Source organism: Onychomys torridus, chromosome 19, assembly GCF_903995425.1.
Source record: "Onychomys torridus chromosome 19, mOncTor1.1, whole genome shotgun sequence".
Classification (NCBI taxonomy): Eukaryota; Metazoa; Chordata; class Mammalia; order Rodentia; family Cricetidae; genus Onychomys; species Onychomys torridus.
This window is the reverse complement of record NC_050461.1, coordinates 39,525,604-39,550,645: the sequence shown is the minus strand read 5'-3', so window position 1 is coordinate 39,550,645 and position 25,042 is coordinate 39,525,604. Positions and strand designations below refer to the sequence as shown.

General features: G+C 38.0%; 1 protein-coding gene across 1 annotated transcript in view; it reads right to left on the bottom strand.

The window, feature by feature from the left end:
* Vta1 (vesicle trafficking 1) overlaps window positions 1–25,042 on the bottom strand; it is a 59,010-nt gene that overhangs the window by 17,995 nt on the left and 15,973 nt on the right. The window contains exons 2-5 of the mRNA XM_036169083.1: window positions 20,961–21,055; window positions 18,886–19,013; window positions 18,064–18,139; window positions 6,834–6,942 (exon numbers count right to left, since the gene is read on the bottom strand). Of these exons, the coding sequence (XP_036024976.1) occupies window positions 6,834–6,942; window positions 18,064–18,139; window positions 18,886–19,013; window positions 20,961–21,055 (408 nt within the window). The remainder of the gene's footprint in view (window positions 1–6,833; window positions 6,943–18,063; window positions 18,140–18,885; window positions 19,014–20,960; window positions 21,056–25,042) is intronic.

The following is a 25,042-nucleotide window of genomic DNA, read 5'->3' as shown; positions in this document are numbered from 1 at the left end:
AAGACAAGAACTAATGGCTTTTCAGCTGAGGAACCCCTTCTGGCTGGAGGCCTTTTGGCTAGAAAGCCTTTTTAGGCTGAGGAGTTGGTGAGGTAAGAGGTGGTGGCTGTGGCTTGTTCCTTTGTCTCTCTGATCTTTCAGCATTTACCCCAATATGTGGCACCAGGATTTTTTTTTTTTTTATTAAAAGACCATTTAGAATTTGTGTTACATTCAACTACTAAGAAAAATGAGATTATGATATTTGCAGGTAAATAGATGAAGCGAAGGGAAGATAATCACCTTGAGTGAGGTAACCAATATCCAGAAAGACAATCACTGCATGTTTTCTCTCATGTGGATTCAAGCTTTTAAGTGCTAGATACATATGCTTGATTTAGACTAACCACAGAGATCAGGTAAGTAGCAGGAGATAGGGTGGGGGTATCTTCCAAGGAAGGGAAATAGTATAGTGTTCTAAAGAGACAACAGGGAAACTAGACTAAGAGGGCTGATGGGGGTGAGGGGTGAGAGGGCAGAACAAAGGAGGGACTATGGGGAGGGACAACTAACACTAAAGCTGTCTGAAAAGCCATATGGAAGTCTACTACAGTAGAAGCTTCCTTAAGTATATACACATATTAAAACAATTTAAAAGGATTATCACATAATGGGGGAAACAATGCCCTAATTAGGTATCTTACACCACCAAGTAAAACCCCTAGTAGAGGGATGGGTTATATCCTGTAGAGTCAATGGCCAATGGTGTTCCTATAGATCCCTTGCCTAAATATTAACGTATTACCAATGTTATTTCTATTGCTGAAGACATCACTTATGTTATCAAACATGGAGAAAATTACCTGGTGCCCAACTAAGCTTCACTGTACTGTTTAGCATACATGGTGCTGCAAAGTACTGTACATGCTACCAGAGAAGAAAAATCATCATCATTATCTTTAAGCTGTGACCTACAATAGTGACCTGCCTACAAAACACACTGGTGCAGCAGTGGTACAATGTTATGGAAATAACCAACCAGGTTTTTTAATCTAAGGCCTACTCCATGATACAGAACCAACTCCTGACACTGCTAAGATGGCCAAGAACCTGAGACTAGCTTGCCCTAGCAGAAAATCTACTTCTGGTTTGCACAAGGAATACGGCAATAACATGCTATCCTCAGAGATAAGTTCATCATTCAAGTTTTATCCAAAACCATTGTCTTGCAGTAGATGGTAAGTAAGAGACTAAGAACTGGACAATGTACAGAGAGTGAGAGACTTTAGAGCACTCGGCCCTAAATGGGATGTCTTCATCAAAGTCTTCCCCTCAAGGCTCAAGAATCTATCCAGAAGAGGAGGCGGAAAGACTGACTCCAAGAGAATAGCATTTTCCAGAAACAACAGAACTGATGACCATCTGAACTCACAGAAACTGTGACAGCACACAAGACCTGTGCAGTTCAGGCCAGACAAACCCCAGGCCAGAAGGGGAAGTGGGTACAAAATTCCACTCCTATCCAAGAAGCTATCTGCAACTGATTCCTGCTTGAAAGGAAAATAATTTTCTCTAATGAGCAACACAAGAGTTGTTAGCCAATACAAAACAGTGTGAGTGTGTGTGTGTGTGTGTGTGTGTGTGTGTGTGCGCGCGCTGTTTTTCATTTTGTTTTGGTATGTTTTGTCATTTTGGTCTTTTGTTTCTTTTTTAAAGAGAGAAAGAACAAGAAATTGGATGGGTAGGGAGTCGTGAAGATCTGAGAGGAGTTGGGGAAGAGGACAGAATAAGATCAAAATATATAATATGAAAGAAGCCAATATATAAAAAAAACAAATAATAATAAATACTAGTGAGGAAATGGGGAGGGGAAGGAACCTTTATTCACTATTGGTTAGAGTGCACACTGGTGAAATCACCATAAAAATCAATGTGAAGGTTCTTCAAAAAGCTAAAAATAGAATTATCACATGAGCCAACAACTCTAGTTCTAGGCATATACCCAAATGACTTTTATGTTCTACTCCTGAGGTACTTGCTTATCCATTTACTGCCATTCTGTTCACAGTAACTAGGAAGCAGAATTAACCTAGATGTCCATCAATAGATGGGTAGCTAGTGATAACGTGGTACATAGGCACAATAAAATCACATTTAGTTGTAAAGAAAAGCATAATTATTACATTTATAGGTATATAGATGAAACTGAAAAAGATTACATGGAGTGAAGTAACTCAGCCCCAGAAAGACAAATGTTGAATGTTCATTTTCCTATGTAGATCCTAGCTTCAAATCCTTAGGTCTGTGTGTATCACTTGTGTTTCCTGGAAGTCAGGAAAGTAGAAAAGTACACCTGGGGTGAGGGCTGCTTTAAGGGAGGGGAGGGTAACAGAAAACAGGTAATCTGAAAACAGACAGGAGCACTGGGGAGAATATTTAGGCAAGGGTGGGGAAGCTGAGTGGGGGAGAAAGGGCTAAACTAGTGGAAGGGCATGTAAAAAGCGTACGGACATCTAGTACTTTGTAAACAGAAGGGAAGGGGCAGGAGAGTCAAGGTTGCGGAAAGAGGGAGAACCTCCAAAAGAGAGATACCTTGCCAGGTGAGATAATGCTGCTCCTAAAGATAATGGGCTATTCAAAATAAATACCAGGGTCAGGTGTGGGATACCCCCAATGAACTGTTTGTCAAGGAAGCCCTAGAGACTACCACATCAATACACAATCTTGCTACCAGACCCTGAGGAGAAGACTCCATTACTAAAGACATACATGTTGACTCTAAGATACAGATAAATCAAGCTAGAACTGAAGTGGATATTTCTTTCTAACAGAATAACCTTTATAGTATGTCTTGAAAGCTGAAAAACAGGCTGTTAGTACCAATGGTCTTAGTTGGCTCTAAGTCCTATAAACTACAATATCATAAACAAAAACATAAAGGCAGGATGTACTCAGTGGTACAATAATGGCATGACTATTATGGGAGTAACCACCAGATCTCTACATGGATATAAGGTCAGCTCCCCAGCAGGCCTGGTAATGAAAAGCCAACCAGAAACTCAATTTCATGCCCTGGGGAGAACTTACTACTATTGATTAACTTAATTGTCATGGTACAAGGCCTCCTTCTAAATATCTATATTTATATGTGTCTTAGTTAGCCTTTATTGTCAACTTGATATAGCCTAGAGTCACTTGGGGGTCTCAATTGAAGGTTTGCTCAGATCCGATTGGCCTATGTGCATGTCTACCAAGGATTGCCTTAATTATTATTTTATGTAGGAGAGTCCAGCCCACTGTGGGCAGCAGTATTCCCTGAGCAAGGGGCTCTGGGCTAGATAAAAAAGCAAGCAAAGTATACGTTTCGAAGTAACCCAGCAAGCAGTGTTCTTCCACGGTTTCTGCTTTCAAGCCTGCTGAGCTCCTGATTTTCCTCAAAGATGGTTCTCTTTACAACGAATGGTGGTGAATATGAGACTCATTGTTACTCAAGGTGCTAGCTGAGTGGTTGGCCCCAAATAGGACATTTATATCACCCCCTAAAAACTCAGGGAACATCATGAAAAGCAGAAGAAAAGACTGTAACATCAGGAAAATAGGGATAAGGTCTGGGAAATGCTAAATTTAGAGAATGACATAGATAATTCGATCACAATCTCACAGTACCAGAGCTACCAATAATGGGCCTGTAGATGACTCGGCCTGTCAAGAGTTAATCATGGGTGAGAAGGGGCTCCCATCATTCTTCTGAACGATGGACTACTGACAGATTCTGGGGAGAAGATGCATTCTCACTGATGAGCTGACTGGGTCCTGATGTTTAGTTCCAAATCCATGGTTACACAGATGGCCCTTGTTTAAATTAGCCAGTCACAAAACAAACAAAAACAGACCAATGTGGGAAGGGATATGTAGAGAGAATGAAAGCAAAGGGATCTGGAGGTGTTTAGAGAGTATGGGCAATGACAAAGCATCAGGAGACATTATGAGCATCAGATCTTTATATACATGTATGAAACTGTCAAAGAAAACAGCTAATGAAAGTTAAAAAAGCAGTGGTCTTCAACTGCAAGGACATTCCATAGATAATGTGTTCAAAAACTAGTATTATTTGAGTCATTTCTAGGTAATTATAAAGTTCTTACATTCACATACAGTCCTTTGTGTGAACATACCTTTGTCTTTCTTTTGGGCGGCAGGTCTCAACCCTCCTAATGCTATGACCATTTAATACAGTTCCTCATGTTGTGGTAACCCCTCAACCATAAAATTATTTTGCTGCTACTTCATAACTGTAATTTTGCTACTGTAATGTAAATATCTGTTATTTTTCTGATATTTCTCACACAACCCTATGAGAGAGTCATTTGACTCACAGGTTGAGAACACCTGCTCTAGGGGAAATAATTAGACTACTAGGCTTCATGTTAAGTGTATGGGCAATTTCATACCTTTGCTTTCCTTTTCCCATAAACCATCTATAAGTTACAGCTGATCAGCATCTTTGATAGCACTAACAGGTCATTCAGTAAATCAGAGCTCTAGCTTTTAGTAAGTACATGGTTATCTTTTGGTTTGGTTTGTCCCACTAATTAATGATTCCAGCATCCTTCCTAGTACTTATGTGGCACCTGTTAACTCTTATTTTTTTTTTTAATGTTTTTAACTGAAGTAGAATTATATCACTTCCTCCTTCTTACCTCCAGCCCCTCTCAGCTAGCCTCACTTGAGTCCTTTCCACACACCTCCGGATCCTCAAGCTGATAACGTCTGTTTGATTAGTCTCACACTCACGTGCGTGCATGCATGCACAGATGTACGCACACGTGTGCACGGATATATACATACATACATACATATACACACACACACACACACACACACACACACACACAAATGCAACCTGCTGAGTCTGTTTCTGTAGTTAAAGTTTTCCTTTTTCCTTATTAACATGTTCCCTGATACTGCCATGTTCTGGTCTTCTTTACAGAGCCATTTCTAGGAGAGACTGTTTCACAGAACACTTCCTAGTATTCTGGCTCATACAATATTTCCACCCCCTTTCCCACAATGGTCCCCGAGTCAGATACTCAGCATCATTGTCACATTTGACATTGGATGCATGCAACCTTGTATAGGTATGCTTATCTCTATATCAAACTAACTCAGAGCTAATGGGAAGACCATATTCACACCTAGAGGTTACCAAAATGGGTGGAGAGAAGTACTTGCCTCATTGTGTAAATTCATTTAGTGGGTGGATACAGATTAAGAATTGTGCCAAAGAGTGTTTCATAACAGCTGACTCCTCCTCCTCCCTCCATTTGTTCTTCTAACTTTCTTCAGGTAATGTCTGGTTACATAAACCTGGCTGTCTGTCTGCTCAGAGAAATCCTTCTGCCTCAGCCTTCTAGTGGGCTAGAATTATAGGCATGGGCCTATACATAGAACATTTCTACGAAGTATTAAAAGAGCAGATAATTTTCAAGCTATTTAAAACAAGGAACAGAAATGGACCAGAAATTTTCAAATTTTATTTATGAAGTATAACATTTGTTTGTGTATTTTGTCAGATATGTCCAAGTGAGTGCAGATACCCACAAAGGCTGGAGGAGCTGGGGCCCCTGAAGGAGATACAGGTGTTTGTGAACTGCCCTGTGAGCATAACAATTTAATCCTCACCCCAAAAAATTCTAGAACAATTTGGGTTATGAATATCATCAACACAAAAATTCATCTGTGTAAGAAAAAATAATACATCATGGTCAAGTGAGGTTTATTTGCAATGTAAAGTTATTTCAAAGTTGAACAGTCTCGTCACTTTATTCAATACAGTAAGAAAACGAGTTAGGCTGTAGTTGGCCAACTCTGACAAACAGAATACTGAACATAATCATGTATACCTGTCTGCCCACTGCCCACAGTCACTTCTGCATAGTAATAGCAGAACTGAACATCTGCACTAAGGATATGTGGTTCATATCCTTATATACTTACATATACTTATATCCTTATATATACTTCCTGATCCTTTAAGAAAGCTTAATGACTCCTGCTGTACATAATCACCTCCAAGATGCCCCCAAATCATCTCAAAAAATGAAAGGATCACCTGGATTATTCTCAGTTCAGCAAAAATGGTATATTGACTACATTTCTAGTAACTGTTTTTTAAAAAAGGGAGAAACATTTTTCCCTTTCTTTTTCCTTCCATATTAACTACAAGTCAGATAGAAATAACAAGATTTTCATATTTTTTTCATTATTAATTGTATAAACCCACTTACTATGTAATAATGTTAAAATTCTACTGTACAAAGATTTTCTTTTGTAAGTCAAGGGCAAAACACTGTATTATAAATTGTGTGGAAAAGAGACTATATGAGTACCCTTCTTTCCTTCTATAAAAAATAATCTCTCTAAAGTATTTACTATCTGAGTTTCGGTAGGATCTAGGAAGATGAGTACATGGAAATTAAAAATTCACTTCCCACTTTTGTATGATCTGAAATTTTTGGAGCCATGTAAAGTATTACCCTGTCCTTGGCCAATAAAGAACAACTAAAAATAATATACAAAAACATCAGCACTAATACAATATTCACTGGGGTTTGGGAACACTTCTAGGTCACACTGAAAGTGAACTGTCTTTCCTATGCAGAGATGAAGTCTGGGCAGATAGAGGAGACAGTGAATACACTTGGCTGAAATGGACAACACATGCAAAGCTTTAATCTTAAATGTCCCTAAGTTCCTGGTAGACGAAATAGTCACCAGTACTATCTGAAAACTTTGAAATCTGGACATTCAAGATTCTACGGAAACATTTCTACTTAGGACTCATAAATACATACCGTTATCTTCGTCTATTCCAACAGGGCCTGCTTGAGGAGTCTCCCCATTCTTTAAGCAGTTATGGATATATGTTGCCTTCCACCTTGCATACTTTCTGTGTTTCACATTCTAAAAGGGAATATATTTGTAGCACCATCAGAGCATGATCAAATACAAACGAGAAGTACTAACATGGGCTAAGTCACATTCCTGAGATGCAGTCTCTATTTGTGGGGTGCAGTGCTGAGAGTCTGACCATCTCTACATTCTACTGCTGATTCTTCCAGTGGTCAGGGCCCGGAAGACTCCACGAGGTCTTTTCACTAGAACACTATGGCATCACATCACAAAAAAAACAAAAAAAGGCTGCAAGGGAAGTGTTTGTGTGTCTTGCCAGCAAAATTTCTATCTCTTGGGTTCCTAGAGAAATAGGTTAAATGGAATTTTAAGCTAAAATGTACAAGACAGAAACAATAGATAACTTGTTTCTGTAAAGATACATATAAATCCATGAAAATAAAACTAAGATAATCAAAGTGATATGTGGTTAATTTTCACTTCTAAGTTGTCATATGCTGCTACCTAAGTGCTTGATCTGACCACCTGAGTTCTCAAGCGGGGAGGGAAGGTTTTATTCTGTCGTCTAAAGAGGAACTGCAAACGTCTCTTACTAAGGAGCCTGAACTTTCCTAGGTCAGCCGCAAGGCCTCCTTCCTGTCCCCCCATTCAGATTTGACTGCCCTTTGTTCCATTTCTTTAACAAGTTTTCAGAACAACTGCCCACTCTTAGGTCTCCCTGGTTTTACTGTTTAGGTCACTGGCACGTGTGCTTGTTTTATTTCCTTTCAGTTCACTTGGGTCACACACTAAGTCAGACAACTTGAATGTACCCACCTCTTCAATGGCATGGGTCTGTACCTCACCGAAGAGGAGCTTCTCTTGCTAACGTCACCAATAACCTATTTCTCTTGGGCAAGCCCAGTGGACATTACTAGCTTTCCCTTGTCAAACACGACAGCAGCATATTAAACCCTGGGCCATTTCTGTTTGTGAAAGAGTCAGTCCCATTTTGTGACTATTTTTCTCCTTCCTCCATTTTTTTTTTTTTTTTTTGCTACCTAAGCCCCTATCTATCCTCCAAATAGTCTGAAGGCTCCTATTCTAGCAGAGCCTGAAAACCAGTGGAGCAGTCAGTGTGACTCATATAGGACTTTAAACATTGCTTTTGTTTTCCACGGTATCAGCAAAGTTACAGAAACCCATTATTTCTAATGTCTTTAAACATGGAGGCTTTGGACCACTGGGATTACCTTTATTCGGCTGTGTATCTGAGCTGGGTGGCAGTTCATTCAAATGATGCACACATGCAGATCCATTAACACCACATCTCTCCCCTGCTCTTCCACTGCCCTCTCCCTGCATCCCCAGCTTCACACATCTTTAGCATTTATTATCAGGTACAATGTGTTAACTCATAGCAGCCCATCTTTCTTCTCTATACTACTTACACAATTCCTACAAGCATCAGGACAGCAGTCATTCAACTTATTTGTATATCGACATACTGATTTATATGGCTTCTGTTGTCTTTATTCATCTTAAATGTATGTAACTAGTCTAAGTTTGCTTTTGACAAATATCTGAAAATGTGGTTATTTCCACTATGAAGTCACATATACAACTAAAATTAATCTGCTTTAAATTGCTTTCTTGATTCTCTCCAGAATCTTCTTCTCTCAGTTAACTTCATTCATTGAAGACAGGCATCTGTGGGAGTCGTTTTTAGCACCCCTATCTTATCTCTGGCCACTTCCATCTAATTCACCTGATTTTGCTTTTGAAAAACATAATGTTCTTTACCTCCACATTTCTAAGCTTCCCCTAACCTCCTAATATGTCTCTATATTTTTAGCCTGCCTTCCTCTGTATTTTCCTCATCGAGTGCTCAGATCAATCTTCTAAAACATAAACCCATTCACATCAATCTTTTCAGTGGCTTCCCCATGCACTTATATGCATGGGCTATAAAAGTCTTTCCTACTTGGCTCCTAACTGTCTAAGCTCCTCAGTCTTCCTATCCTCTTCACTCTGTCATGCAGCTTTCTGGACAGTTTCTGTCTCTAAACAGGCCCAGGCCCACACATGCTGCTATCCCTGGCTGTTTCTACTTTTTCTCACCAGGTATATTTACTCCCTACTCATTCCTTATGAGGTGCATCAAATATTAATTCCTCACAAAGGTTTTCCTGACCTACCCAATCTAAAACTAAGTAATTTATTTTTTAACAATCGCCATAATTTATAATTATATGCTTATATTTATAAAACATTTTCTCATCTAATAAACACACTGACATCACCAAAGGCAGTCTAATGTCTGCCTTCTGTACATGTTCTGGTTTTGTTCTAGTACACAGTAGCTGCTTAAAAACATCTCCTATCTGATGAAAGTGTGCTAACGGAAATGATCACTTCCTCCAATAATGTAGCAGAATTGCTTGTCTATGTATGCATTATTCAGGTTAGGAATTTCAAATGAATTGATTATACGGTTATACAGGACAATTTGAAATTTCCAAAGTTTGCTGAACTTTTTTGGGAGTGGAGGGCTTTTGAAACAGGGTATCATTCTAAGGCCTCGGCTCCCTGGTCTCGGCTTGTGAGTGCTGTGTAATCCAGGCTGGTCTGAGATTGTGGCAATTCTCTTGCACGAGGCACCACACCAGACTAGTAGTTTCTGACCTACAGAAACATCATTAGCATATGGGTTGCTCTCGTTTTTTCCCTTCTCTTTTACTGCCTTTAATAAAAACAAGACAAAACAAAACAAAAATGTCAAAACACTGAGTTTCCATTAGTTTTATGTTTTCAAAATCCCATACAAACTGGGACTCATGGTATACAAACACTAAATTATCTAACTCAAGAATTTCTGGTATACATGTACACCTGAGGCCCATATCTACAAATGACATTATTTTAGAATGTTCATTATCCTATCCTCCAGTTATAAAATTGAAGTTATTACTTATTTTAAATATATGTAGTTACTATGGATATTTTTGTAGTTTAATAAACACTTGCTATTAAGACTTTAAATTAGCAAGTAAGAGATATATAGTAAGCTGTGTGTTCTATTTGCCCCTTGGAGCTAATCATCCAGCTACAAACACAGGAAACATATTCCATTAGCTACAACAAGTAGGGAACATTAAACTTGTCTCTTGTGGTAAGTGTTTAAATACTTCCGTCTTAGTTAGGGTTTCTATTGCTGTAAGATACACCATGACCATGGCAACTTAATTGGGGTGGCTCGCTTACAGTTTCAGAGGTTCAGTCCACTACCATCATGTCGGGGAGCATGGCAGCATGCAGGCAGACACGGTATTAGAGCTGAAGTGCTACATCTTGCAGGAGACAGGAAATCGACTGACAGTCACACTGAGGGAAGCTTGAGCAAAAGAGACCTCAGAGCCTGTTCCCACAGTGAGATACTTCCTCCATCAAAGCCACACCTACTTCAACAAGCCACATTCTAATAGTGCCACTTCCTTTGGGGACCATTTTCTTTCAAAGCACCACAAACTCAGAAAGAAAAGGGATGCTCAAAGATCCCTGGGAGGAGAAATGGTATTTTTGGTTTGGTCTTTTAAAATAAACATGATGTGAAAAGGTGGAGAGAAGGGTAAGACCAGGCTGGAGAGAAAGAAAGGTCTATGCAGTCAGAAAGGTGGAAACAAAGAGAAGTTAGGATGAATGGAAACTCAATCTGCTATAGGTAAGAAGATTATGGGTGAGTTGGATAAGAGAAATCCAAAACAAGATTAAAGTTGTAGCCAACAACTTTTTATCACCCTCCAGGTTATAAAGCACTTTTATACACTTTCCTATTTGGTCCTCCACAATCATCTTGAAGTGCAAGCAAGTTATATTTTACTTCCTTTACAGGTGAACAAACCCCACTTTGGTCTGGCCTTCAAAGCCTTCCCCATTAATGATTCTGCTTTAGTCACAGCCATGCCATTTCCTGCATGCTATTCTCCCTTCCCTACCATGGCCATCTTGTGGTCAAATGTCTCCTCTTCTTCAAGGCTCAGCTCAAATATTTATTCCCAAATAGCCACCCCCTGGCTTGCAGGAAGTTAGTAATTATTTGTCACTTCCTCAAGGCAGACACTACGCTAACTGCTGAGGGAGACAGGATGAAGGAGACAGTACAAATACAGTCCATCGTGAGGGCACCAGTAACTGCCATCTCTAAATGTGAGCCCTTCCATCCAAAGTTCTGCTCTCAGCTTCTGCTGGAGAAGAAACCACACACTTTACTTCCAAGAAAGAAGAGAAAAAGGCCTGGTTCCCAGGGTACCCGTGGTGGGCACATTGTCAATGGTCAAAGATTTCTACAAGGTCCTACCATCCACGCAGGGGATCCAAGGAAATAAGAATCTAACACCTAGATATTTGGAGAGACCATAGTCAAACCAGAGTAGATATTGCTTCTTCATCCTTTTCACTTAGGGCTGATTAATCTCATTATTACTTAGCTATCAATGGTCATATTTTAGTAATAAAACCAGGCACACTTTGGTAAGCTACAACTTGTAATTCAGATGGAAATATATGAACCAAGGGGAAATGACTTCAGAAGGTCAATTACTTAATGTGCATTTAGGATGTATCCAGTAAAAAGAGGATACTTCTATAAACAAATGAAATGCATCTTTATATAAGTTAACCTTGTCTGCAGATTTTGTGGAAGAGCAGTATTATGACTGTATAAGATTCACTCCTAGTTTCATATTGTGAGAAATTTAAACCACCCTCAGCACCTTGACTAAGTATGTAAAGTTTTAAGAGAATATTAGTTTAAGTTAAAGAGGATTTATATTAATAAACATATGAAAAAATATTTCCAACAGCAAATAAAGAAAAATATGTTTTTAGTGCCTATTTTTCCAAAATCCTGGCATGAATAATATGTAGCAGGAATTTCTGACAGTTTTAACTTGAGTCAACAGACATTTGAATGCTGTTGTGAAAATAAAGAATGTTTGATGAGACACAGTATTTTAAGAGGAAAATTTCAAGATGTCAATATTTGTAAAATCCATTCCCTCTTTTGGCTGATTAAGACATCCTTTCTGGGAAACAGGAATTGTTAAAGGAGCTTTTACTTTTGTCCCTGGCCCCAAGTTCCTGTTTTGTAACTAAACTGATGAAAATCACTGACGATGGCAAATTTCACCTGGTGGAGTCAGCAGCGGATATGAAGCTCTCCACTGAATTCTCAATGCACTGCCTGGACTAGCCCTCAGAGTTGCTCGACTGGTAGGAAAACACAAAACTGGATCAGGCGTTCTCTAACTAAGTGCACACAGGAATGAAAGGAGATTAATTACAAACACAAATCAAATTCGCCCCATGCTTGCAGACTTGGAAAAGCCAATATAACCAGTTTCTGGCACACACAAGACTTCACTTTTGGGAGAGCCCCAGTGACCTTTAGTTCTTCCTCCCTGACTTTTTGTCTTGAACTACCTAGATTCAACATCACAAATATCCTCATTACTAATGTTAACGGCTTTCATCAACGTTAGATTTCTGAACACTTCTGTACTCACCCTATACTAGATGGCACTTTCTGCTCATTCTGCACTTTCTGGACCCTGAGACCTTGTTGTATCATTCCCATTGCTTTAATCTCCATTTGTATTTGGTTTACAGGCTCTCCAGGTCTGGTGACTTTCTTTTTTCCTTGATGACACTGCAATCAATCCTTTACACTAGCTTGTTCTTGTTATACAGGGCCTGGACTTCCACCAATTAGTGCTTATATACCTCTTCTTCCCCACTTTACCTTGATTCTCTGTTCCAGGGTGATGGTTTGAAACAAAATGGCACCCATAGACTCACTTTTGCTTAGTTCCTAGTTGATGAACTGCTTGGAAGGATCAGGAAGTGTGCCCTTGTTGGAGGAAGCATATAGCTGGAGGTGGGCTTTGAGGTTTCAAAAACCCAGGCCAGGTCGATTTTGTACTGTTTGTGCCTGTTTGTGGGTCATGATGCAAAGCTCTGAGCTCCAGCACCATGCTTGTCTGCTTCCAGCCATCATACTGGACTAACCCTCTGCAATTGAGCAAGCCCCTGTTTAAGTACTTTCTTTTATAAAAATTGCCTTGGTCATGTTGACTTTAAGCAACAACATTGAAAAAGTCCCAAATTTACATCTACTTTTCAGACTATTTCAAACCTCAAAACTAACACATCTAATTAAGCATTTCACTTGTGTGCTTGGTAGCCTTCTCCTGCCCCATCCTCCATATAGTTTTCTTACTTAGAGGCAGTATCTTAGGGGCAGCCATGTTTTAAAACCTAGTAAAAAGGATCAGATTTGGAGGGAATCTTCTTTTTATTAGGAAATATTTTCCTATTATAAGAAACAAATTCCTTAAAGTCCTAAATTAATAAACGTATAATGATCTCTTAAGACTTCAGTGTTATATTTCAACCGACAATAAGCCACTACTATAATGTTCAGCTCCATTGTCTGATCCCTTCACTAAATCTGTTCCTTCTCATGTCAATTCTGACATGTCTGAATGGCAGCTCTCTTTTTGTTATTTGCTATTGCTTTGAGTTACTAACCAGGTTAGGCTTAAACTAGGTTGGCCTGGGACTGATGATGCTCTGTGGCCTTTGCCTCCTGAGTGCTGGGATTACAGTACACTACCACATATGGCTTGCAACACCATTCTCAACAGCTGCTCAAGGCCATGCTCTTATCATGTACTTCTATCAGTGCTGTGACAGAAACACACTCAGAATCCAACTACTTGCTGCCATGAACTCTACTGCAAAGTCAGGTCTGAACAAGCAATATCTTTCATATTGATTATTTTAATGTCTGCTTTTCCTAGTCAATCCTTGTCTACCGCCCTGAAAATAGTAACTGTTTAGATAAAGACATTTCTTATCCATTATGCTTGAATTCTCCCTCCTCATCTTAATCTATTATTCTCCCTGTTCTTATTTTTCATTCAGTCACAGAATTCCCCTTGCTACCTAGTCTTAGATGAGTAGTTAATATTAGCTTCAGAACCATTACGTTACTTGATTAAGAGTATGAATTCCACACAAAACTGCCTCCTCCTGGACTATCTGTGTGATTTTTTCCCCTCACCACCTTTAAGGTTTTGCTAAAATGTTGCCAGATTCTCAGCAAGGCCTTTCTCAAATCAACTTACTCACAAATTCTTATTCCTACCTTCCATTTCTCAATTACAGCTATTGAAATGTAGCAATAAACCTTTTTTGTTAAACCTGAACATACAATGACTTGGGGTTCAGTGGATAATGTTGAGGGTATTTGTAAGATCCCCAAGTTATAAACAGAAGTGGCAAAAAAATTCCTGAGACAGAATTTATAGCTTTCAGAAAATTTTCAAAGCAATGGGGGTGGTTGGTGGTGGGTGGTGGGGTGGGATGGGGTGGGGAAGGCTAGTAATCTCTTAGTTAGTGCTTACAGCACATTTAATTTACCTCTGGTCCCTAAAATATATCATACGAACAAAAGATCGTATATATAGTGCCTGGAGCAATGAAATATAATAAGAAACAAGCAATAAAAATTGTTATAATAATGACTATATACTGAAGTACTTGTAATTACTTATTACATATACTTCCTGACAGGTTTAGACAAGAATTTTATAGATGCATAATTTTCAAAGCAACTATAATCTCACAAAACAAGATTTTAGAGAGGAGAGCAAAATTTTTACTTCAAAAATTAATTAAAATTAAATTCACATATTAGAATTTATTCTATTATCATAACATTGGTATGTATGTTCAAATATTTAATAATATAGTTTCATTAAACTTATGGGAAAGTTTTAACAACAGTATATATTACATTATATATAGGTAGATACATTACATCTGGTCAAGCTATTCCACACATCTTGCAATCATTTTCCTCAGAGGGAAGACAATCTCATACAACAGAATCAAGATCAGAACAGAATCAAGATCAGAAATATTCACACACAGGAGTACTGTCTGCTTCACAGCCATAACATTCTGTCAACTGCGCCAGTAATGTCCTCTGCAGTTCCTTCTCCCAAGGCAGAGAGCTAATCTAAGAGACACATGCATTAGTCATACTGAGTAGTCATGGCTATTTAATTTCAATATGATAAAGACTGTTTCTCCTGACCCTGACATAAAAAAATGCTAGCATAGTTATAAAATGTCTATTGATTAGATCTGTTGGATGTTTCTTCATGTTTGGTTCACATTATATATTTTGAACAGCACTGCCACAGACTACTTAACATTGAATAGGTGATGGTGATGTTGGCTTGCTCCAATACCAGTGATTACAGGTTTCACAACCTGCTTCAAGAGGTCCATGTTTTTCCCTTATAAACTCACTGTTTTGTGGTGGGTATTGTGTTCCCTGAAATATTGTGTGTTCCCCAAAATAAACATATCTGGGGTCAGAGAACAGACAGCCACTAGAACAAAGCCAAAAATGGTGGCTAGAAAATGGGAAGAGTAAACCATAACAGAAGTTGGGTGGTGGTGGTACACACCTTTAATCCCAGCACTTGGGAGGCAGAGCCAGGTGGATCTCTGAGTTCAAGGCCACTTTAGAAACAGCTAAGCATGGTGACTCACGCCTTTAATTCCAGAAACCCAACCTTTAATCCCAGGGAGTGGGGGCAGAAAGAGAAAGGTATATAAGGCGTGAGGACCAGGAACTAGAGAAAAAAAGCATGTAGTTAGTTAAGCATCTGGTTGGTTAAGCATTCAGGCTTTGGAGTAACACAGTTCAGCTGAGATTCATGTGGAGGAGGACTCAGAAGCTTCCAGCCTGAGGAAATAGCAAGGTGAGATAGCCGTGGCTTATTCCACTTCTCTGATCTTCCAGCATTCACTCCAATAGCTGGCCTCAGGTTTGATTTCATTAATAAGACCTTTTAAGATTCCTGCCACACTGTTTCTCTTTGAAGCTATTAAGTACTCTGAGGGGAGATAGTTAAGAGGATTTAATGCTATAGTCTCTCTGTTCTTCCATCACTTACTCATTTTATTACATTTAACACTATTGCCCCACTGATTTATAAACTTAGGTTATTGTCCACTGTTATCAGACTTGCATTGATGCTCAAATTTTTCTCCTCTTTTCTTTCTACCCCCTTATTTACTTACATATGTATCCATCCACCCACCCATCCATCCATCCATCCATCCATCCATCCATCCATCCATCCATCCATCTAGAGGTAGGGTCTCAACATAGCTTAGGCTGGCCTTCAATTTTCCAAGTGTAGAATACCAGACTATGATTTTCTGGCACAAGAAGGTCCAACCTAATGCACTGCTTTTCTGACCCGAACTATAGTGTAGTCTTTTTCATTGGTTCCTGTTACAAAAGACTGGTGCTGAGAATCAAATCAGGTACTCAGGCTGTTCTCTTCCTTGGTTCCATTGTTTTTAGATTGTCTTGGAATAGAGAAACAGGAACTAGGCTGTATATGCTTTTTACATATATTACATATACACTGTAAATACATATTCATGAAAACAAGGAAATTATATACATTAAAATAGCATATATCCATATGCATAAATGTGGATATATAACCCAATGTCTTCATAAGCATGAATTAAGATCCTCTAATTTTGCAACACAATGTACATCTCTCTCTCTCCTCGTACTTAGAATTCCTACCACAATGCAAACCTGCTTCCCTCTGTATTTGCCCATCTGCTTAATCCCAGAGTAGAGTAAGCCACTTTATAACTGTCAGCTCACCCCAGAGAGAAGCCTAGAAATAGTGCAATACTGACATTTTTTCAATAAAACTGATATATAATTTGAGATGTATAAGCATTAAATATATAAATTATTATTTTGATAAATAGATGTTGGTGTAAATATACAATATATATAATTTCTAACTAATCAAAATATTTCCTTATAGCACTTTCAGATCCATTTCCCCTTACTCCCATAAAAAAACCCTTCAAAGTATTTTTCATTTTTTGTATTAGAATGAACTTGTCTGTATGATTTACAGGCAAACATGAACAGTGTACCATTAGATTCTTCTTTAGATCAGCATTTCTACAAAATTCACCCATATTCTAGGCTACACATCATTCGTCAATTCATTATGATACTGAGTAACACCACAATTTTGTTTATCAATTGCTCAGATTGTACATATCTGGGTTGTTTCCAGATTTTGGCTGTTATGAATAAATTTCCAACAAGCAAGCTCTTTTTCTAGACATATGTTTTTGTTTCTCTTGGGTAAGTACCAGAAAAGGAAGTGCTGGGTAAAAAAGGTGTGAGTATGTTTAATTTTATAAAACCTGCCAATTTTTTCCACTCAGTAGTTATAATATCTAACATTTCCTCCAAAAAAAGGTCTGTTTTTTCTTCATTCTAAACATTTCAGGGGCCAGTCTTTATTTGCTTGGTTAATTTACTGAATGTTAAAGCTACTGATTTTGTTTTGTGATTTTTCTTTTTTTTTTTTTTTTTTTTAATCAGTGACTGAGTAGATTTTTTAAAATCTCTAACTATAATTACAAATTTTTAAAGCTTTTGTGCTAAGTACTTCATATTTGACAATCTTGTTATGGGGTATACTGACATTTGAAAGTGTACCATTTTCTTCATGACCTGACTCCTAACCACTATGAAATGTCTCATGTAATATGAGACAGTAATATGTACTAAAAGCTTACTTTGCTTATCACTGCTCCTTGGCTTTTGGTGACTTAGTCTCTGACATGAATGTCTTTTTCTATATTTTTACTTTAGAAAGAGCACCAGTGCTCCTAACTGCTGAGCTGTCTCTCCTGCCCCATCTTCATCTTTTTAACTGAATACTGTTATCAACAGGATTCTGATAAACACTTTTTTTTCTGCCTTTTCCCCTATTCTTCTTTGTTAAGTACTTCTATTTACAATCACATAACTTTCTAGCTTCTTTATCTTATCTTTTTTTTTTTTTTAATGAGGAATCACATATCTTCCAAAGTATTGCTACCCTGTGTGTAAAGTGTTGTTTCACTTGACTTTCAAAATGTAGCTAGAAAAAAAAAATGTACCATTTTTGCTTCCATTATACTTCAGACAGACATGCTGGTCTGAGTAAATAATGCAATAGAAAACAAATAAAAAGCACCATCACTCATGTTCAGCTGTAAGACAGTAAGGTGCACACTTACTTCATCTGTCAGCTCACCAAACACTGTTATGACATCTATTAAGAGGCTTGCAGTGTAGAAGGACTTAATCATGTTTCTGGAAGAGAAAAGGATAGAATTAAACAAACAAACATTGAAATGTAGTCATGTGCTTATAAGAAAAAAATACGTTTAAAAACACTGAAATTAATGCTTGAAATAAAATCTATTCCAAGAACACAAATGGGAGTCCATTGCTAATGTCATCAGAAGAAACTAACACACTGTAAGTAAATGCTACAAGGTTTTATCACGGAGTCTGATTTAGCAATGTCAACTACTGCCTGAATCTATATCAAAGAACAATACATTTCTATGGTTTTTAAATACTATAATAATGACTAATCAGTCTTCTAAATTGGATGGTATTCTTTCTTGTTTTTGTATCATTTGCTTTTTGAGACAGTGTCTTGCATGTAGCCTCTGTTGGCCTTGAATGTTTGATGATCCTCTTATCTCAAAATAGCTATGTGCCACCACACTCAGCTTGGCTGGTATCCTTTTAAAATTGACACCATCGGAACAAATTTGTTTTGACTAAAATCAACTCAGATTTTTACTACATGTAAAGATTGGCTAATTGGGATAAATTTACTGAGAAATGAGTTGGACATAAATCGTTTCTAAAGCTACTCTCTTCAAATAGAAAAGCCCACATTTGTAACCTAAAAATCATTGTGGATTACACTTCCAAAATATATAAACTATTATTCAGGTGGTCAGAAAGTATTCAACTGGAAATTAGGTAATTCTGGTCAGAAAGCAGCCAAACTTTAGAAGTTTTTATTTTCCTTCCTCACTTACTTGTGAAATCGTCCAGCTCGATCTTCATTGTCTGCATACAAGAACATTTTCAAAGCATAATTTTCCAAATGGGCACAACCAACTATTTCTTGAGTAACAGCTTCATTATCTCCCAACTGTTTCTTAAGCTAAAATAAAATCAGACACATAGCTCATGATTTTGTATTCTCAGAAGGGTCTGCTTAAGCACAAGTAATCTAATAATTACTTTAAATAAATTACATTCATTTCAATAAAAACTGTAACAGTAAATTGTATAAAGTAGCTCTACCCCAGCCTCCTGTATTCAAACAAAAGCCCGACTCCCTCACAGGGTTGAAAATGTAGAGGCATAATGGAGCTTTATGGATGAAAACAAGCAAAAATAAAAGACAACATTGCCAAGTGTTGATGAAGCAAATCCTGCTAAATATTACCCAGCCACTGACAACTACCCTAAAATGGAACTAGAAACTTCTCAAGCACATAATTTAAATTTTAACTTGGACCTATTTCAGTTTGCATCAAATATAAAAGAATAAGACCAGAAGCATCACTGTGTCCTAAAATAGTGCCTCTAGAACACAGTTTAAAGGAGAGCTCACACTAAACTATGAGAGGTGTAAAGTGACAAATTCATTACCAGATTATTTTAAACTTGGACACACATAGCCCAAGTCAACACAACTTACAACTATGCAGATTTGCAGTTTGCATATCCCTCCACTACACATACTGTAATTTGAAATATTTTAAAACCAAAGCAGTTCCTGTTTTGCTTGTCTAGGGCCATTAACTGAAACAAAATAATTTTCAGGAGCATCATATTTAGGCAACCATAATTGCTTTTATTAGAGGCTGACTGGAAAGATAGCTCAGGAGCACTTGCAGAGGACATGGGTTCAGTGTTCAGCACCCACATAGTGGCTTACAAAAGTCTTGTCACTCAAGTACCAGGGGGAGTCTGATGCCCTCTCTGGCTTCTGCAGGCACTGAACACGTGGGGAACACTTGTATACATTCAGGCAAACATGCACGCACTCACGTATGCATGCAAAAAAAAAAATCTCAGGATTGCCTAAAAAGTCAGCCGAAGTAAAAGCTCTAAAAATTAAAACAGAATAATTTAATCTCCAGAAGAGATGTATATAATGTTGAAATTTAAGGTAATTTTGCCTAACCTTATTCCAACCACCCAAATCCCCATATAACACAATTTACTGTGTTTAACCTGATTTGTAAAAGCAGATTAAATCCTAAAAATTTAGTGAAAATGTCACTTCATCTTACGTTTATGCAAAATATCTGATAAAATCAAGACATTTTGAATGCTTTAAAGTCTAATGCAAACGCTGTATCATAGAGATAAGCACTCATGTGAATGAACTTACCTCACTTGTAATTGTAAGCATTGCAAAGAACTGAGTTCTGCTCAGTCTGAAGCTTTACCTTAGCTGTTATAACCAATGTGAAAGACCATAATCTGTATAAATGTCAGTGAAAGGTAAGACTTCCCAAGTTCACTGTGATGGGTGAAAGGCATTGTTCATCTTTCCCAGTGGTATCTCATGCAATGGCACTATAATTCACCTTATATCCATGGAAGCAACATTAGAAACCGGGGACTTTGGGTCAGTAGACAGTGACAAGAAGTCACAGAGGACACTTTATCTATGGTTGCCAATTACAACTAGGCTCTACGTTCTACGGTAGACTGGACCTTTGCTCTGAATAGTAACTCTGGAATAATAAAGCAAAACAATAAAAACCTTCAAGGGTTCTGGGCTAACATAAATTGTTTACTTTTGGTATGTATTACTTTTGTTTTTTTAAGACAAATAACACAAGTGATGCAATTAGCAAATACCTAAACAGACAGAAAGTAAGCCCACAGCTGTAAAGGATGCAATAATACCAGAGCCTACTTTACACTTGAAACTCCCCTGGATATAGTGTGGGTTTTTAAGACTCCTCCTTTTTCTTCAAGTGTAATGACATTGCTGGGAAAAATTGAAATGACAGAAAACATGCACAAACACACAAAATGAAATGCCATATAAGACAGTCAGATAGTAGGTTACTAGTGGTTAACTTACAGCTTCTAACTGGTCCATTAGCTTTGATAAAAATTTACGACACTCGGGAGTTTTACTGTCAATCTTCATTCCAGTTTGCATAGCATACAAACGACCTACACAGAAAAGAAAAACATGTTGGTTTTAAATTTCTATACATTTAAAAAATGCCCATCAGTTATTTAACTATGGACATAGTTAAATAATTTATAGCACCCATTCGTGAGGATAAATTCCACTTGTTAGGATGAAACTGGAAGGCATGTAGACCTGGAGCGGGGATCTAACCAACCTTAGCTGTTCTATAACCTGGTATTTTCCTTTTTTCCATGACACCGATCTCATCGGCCTTGTGTATAGGCTTCCATGGCTGCTGCTCTTGAGGTAAGCAATGCTGACTGGACACCAGGAGTGTGTGCTCATTGTAGGTCTTTCCCCTGAGGCTCAAGAGCTTTTGCATCATATCTTGAGTAGAACATCTATCTCATCATCCTGCTAAGATACAAACTAAGGAAGCACTCTTCTTGTTCCCATCCAGTGGTTTGTGAACTTACTGTTCACAGCCTTGTACTTAACAGCTGAGCATGTCTTCTACCATTCCTTTTTTAAAACACCCAGAAAGTTGAGGAACATCTCTAAACAAGACAAGGTTTCCCATTCCTGAGTGTTTTTGTCTTATGCTGCTGACCCTGATGAAACATTCCACCACCACTGTCTTGGCTCTAGGCTTCACCTTTGGTCTAACTTCCTGGCTTTTTAAGCGTGATCTTACGGGATGGGAAGCAGATGACCTTTTATACTTTAAATTTTTCTTTTAAGTGGCTGAATATTTAAAATATTTTACCTAGTAAGAAATTCAGGATTTATATAAATTTATACAAATTAAAATAAAAATTAGATTATGGAATTTACTTATAAAAACCACAAAAATCTCATCTAAACAATGCAAGAGAGCCACCATGCTAGCACATTTTTACAAGTAAGACCTTCTTTTGCTGTCAAGTTAAAAACAAATAAAAAACTAGGTAGGCCCTTTGTTAAAAGGATGTACAATTTAACCGATGAGACGAGCATTAAAAGACAAGACAAGACAAGAGAAAATACAACCCCATGTAAAGAGTGCCCAACAAGTGTCAAATTAGTGGTGCTGAGAGACACCTCGGGCTAGGATGGTGCCAACAGAGGCTTGAGCTGAAGATTATAGGGAGAACTGCTCCAGGAATTTCAATACACACTCTTCCTTTAAAGAAATAAACCTAAAAACTAATAAAAGCATTTGAGATAAGGCTAAAGCTGAAGAGACCCCTTTAACACCCCCCCTTCCCAGCTCCCCAGTTTTCTAATGCTGAGAACTAGAAATGTTTATGGTAGTGACTTTACAGGATGAACACACACAACAATGTCTGTAATTCCCCCTTCTGCAAACTCAGCAGGTCCTGAAGACAGCAGCACAGGAGTTTCACAGTACACATGGGTTCTTCTAGCCATGCACACTGGGGCCATTCTCAAATTTCACCATGGTAATTGTTCTTGTGTTATGGCCCCTCCTAGTGGACATATTTACAAGTTGGGTTGGGGGAATCAAGAGGTACCATTCTCTAGTGCCATTTTCACTTTGAGAGCTACTTTAAGGTGTGCTTTACAACCAAGTATCACTACACAGTTACTTGTACAATTATAATCTATGCAACAGACTGGATTTCACAAAAGCTGATATTAAACATTAACCTGTATCAGTCTGGGGACTGAAAGTAGCATCTCACTGCACTTCCTAATGACATTACAATTTCCTAGGTATCTTGGTACTCTACTTTATGAATTAGGGCTGCTATCAAAATTAAATTCTTCTACTAAACTGGTTTTCTTTGTAACAAACTGGTCCAAAGAACTATTGGTTTTGGTTTTTCTTCAGGGTGGGAAGTGTTTGAGACTAAAACCAAGGTATCATGTTAGATGAACACAGTATCAATGAGCTATAATCCCAGTCTGCAGTTCTTTACTTGAGATCAGATAGACAGAATTCTTTCTTACCCAAAGACTCAATATTCCCTCCCCTTGAGTCAGTCATATTCTTTAGAAACTTGTCTAGGACTTTAGGATGAACTTGAAAGAATTCTGACCACTTCTTTGATGAGCTAGTCCATATCTTCTTCCAGGGTTTGCTTACATTCCTTCTTAAAAGTCTATGACACAAGCTCTTCAGATAGAAATATGTTAGCTACAAATACTATGGGCACTTTTAAATTTTTGGAATGTTTCAAAAGAGAGGTTAAAGATACTTATATTTGTGACATTTCTCCACCAAAGGAACCTAAGCATGGGAACTTCTTTTTATCTGTAAACACTCAAAATTTACCTAGGTGATTATTCTGGTTTTCTTATGGCTTAATTTTCTAGATTTAACTGTCTTGTATGTCTTGTATCCCATCTTCAAGTAACATATTTAAAATCACTGAACACATCATCTTTTATTTATCTAGTGATCTGTGATTTTTTAAAATATACTTTACTTTGTATACTTTCTGCCTATTTGACTTTGTTGAAATCTTGGATGAAATGCCATGGTAAATATTAGTCTGTGTTTTACATTATTTCCAAACTTTCCCAAAGTACATTAAGTATTCCTGCTCTTATTTTTAAGAGGAAGGCTTCCGAAAGGGAAGAAAGCATTTCCATGCAAGGGTCCACGCCAGGCTGCTCACACCTCTCCCAATAATCACCACCCTCAGCTATACTAAAATGGAAGCATTTTATGTGCACGTGAGCCTGGGTCAGCAAAACAGCTGGATGGACTGTGGAAGATATATAAGCATATCTAATGATATTTTAATCACAATCTTCTAAAATACCTACTTTTATATAGTTTACATAAAATTAGCACAACAATACGTAGTTAATAAATTACAGACTTAATATATTGGAGATTGGTGTTCAATACATAGTTTTAGTTCAAACGGATAGAAGAAAAAAGTATCAAACTGTACCCCAATTCTTGCAGCTATCAGATATTTCCTGCCCCTCTTCTAGCCCAAGCTCTTCTCCACATACTGCTTCACAATCAGCACCTATCCAGTATTTCCTTGGTTCCCCTGCTGTGTCCTAACTCAAACCTGCCATCACTTCAGGAGGTCAGGACTGTAGTTCTCAGGTAATTATTTGTTTGATTTTCCTCACAGTCCACCTATCTTGGGATTTACAGGTTACCTTGATGAGCTCTGTTGTTATAAACTATAATGGTTTCCCTGTATCTTCCCAATGCTCTCAGGCTGCTCGTGTCCTCTGCCACCCAATGTCACAGTATCTGCCACGGCCTGTGGATCTCAGGGCCTTTCTTGTCTGTCTCACACACTTCTGAAACTTTCTTGGCTACATGAAAAGTACGGTAGCAGAGAATGCTAGGGGCCTTCTCATATGCCTGTTTTCCATCTTTCTGCTATCTGGATAGGTGTACAAAGATTACATTGTGCAACATGCAAAACTGAAGAATGGCCTTGCATAATAACTAACACTAACTTTGCAGAACCAGAAACTGCTGGGAGAAACTTTAGTAAAGTCTCCTTATAACCATCAATGGCAGGGAACGATCTCGCCTTCTTCATCTTGTCCTTGCCATCTAGAACACTGCTACTCAGTTCCTCAACTCTAGTATTCACCTGCAACCTTTGCGGTGTGCTGGTTGCTAGCTCTGCAACTGCATGTGCTTGGGGTCCTGTAATTTCAGAGAGGTGTCCACTGACATGTGTACTGCTAACAAGCCTTTCTTTTAAACAGGGGAGCAAATCCTTATTTTACCTGGATTATTAGTTTGGATTTTCTACAATAAACAAGCAAATCTAAATCATGTGTTCTGCTTACATACTGCCATTCTACAAATGAGTCACCACTGCAAGCTAATGTACAGCTGAAGCAAGTCTATTAAGCACTAACTCTGTGAATGCAACAGTCTGTTCTAACATTTAACTACATGCACACCTCCAAACTTCCAGGTCATAAATTATAATATGTCATATTTCAGCTATGCCTATAACCAGACTTATTTTACAATGTATTTTCTTTTTGCTTTTTGAGATAAGAGTATTGCTATGAATCTCAGGCTGGCCTGG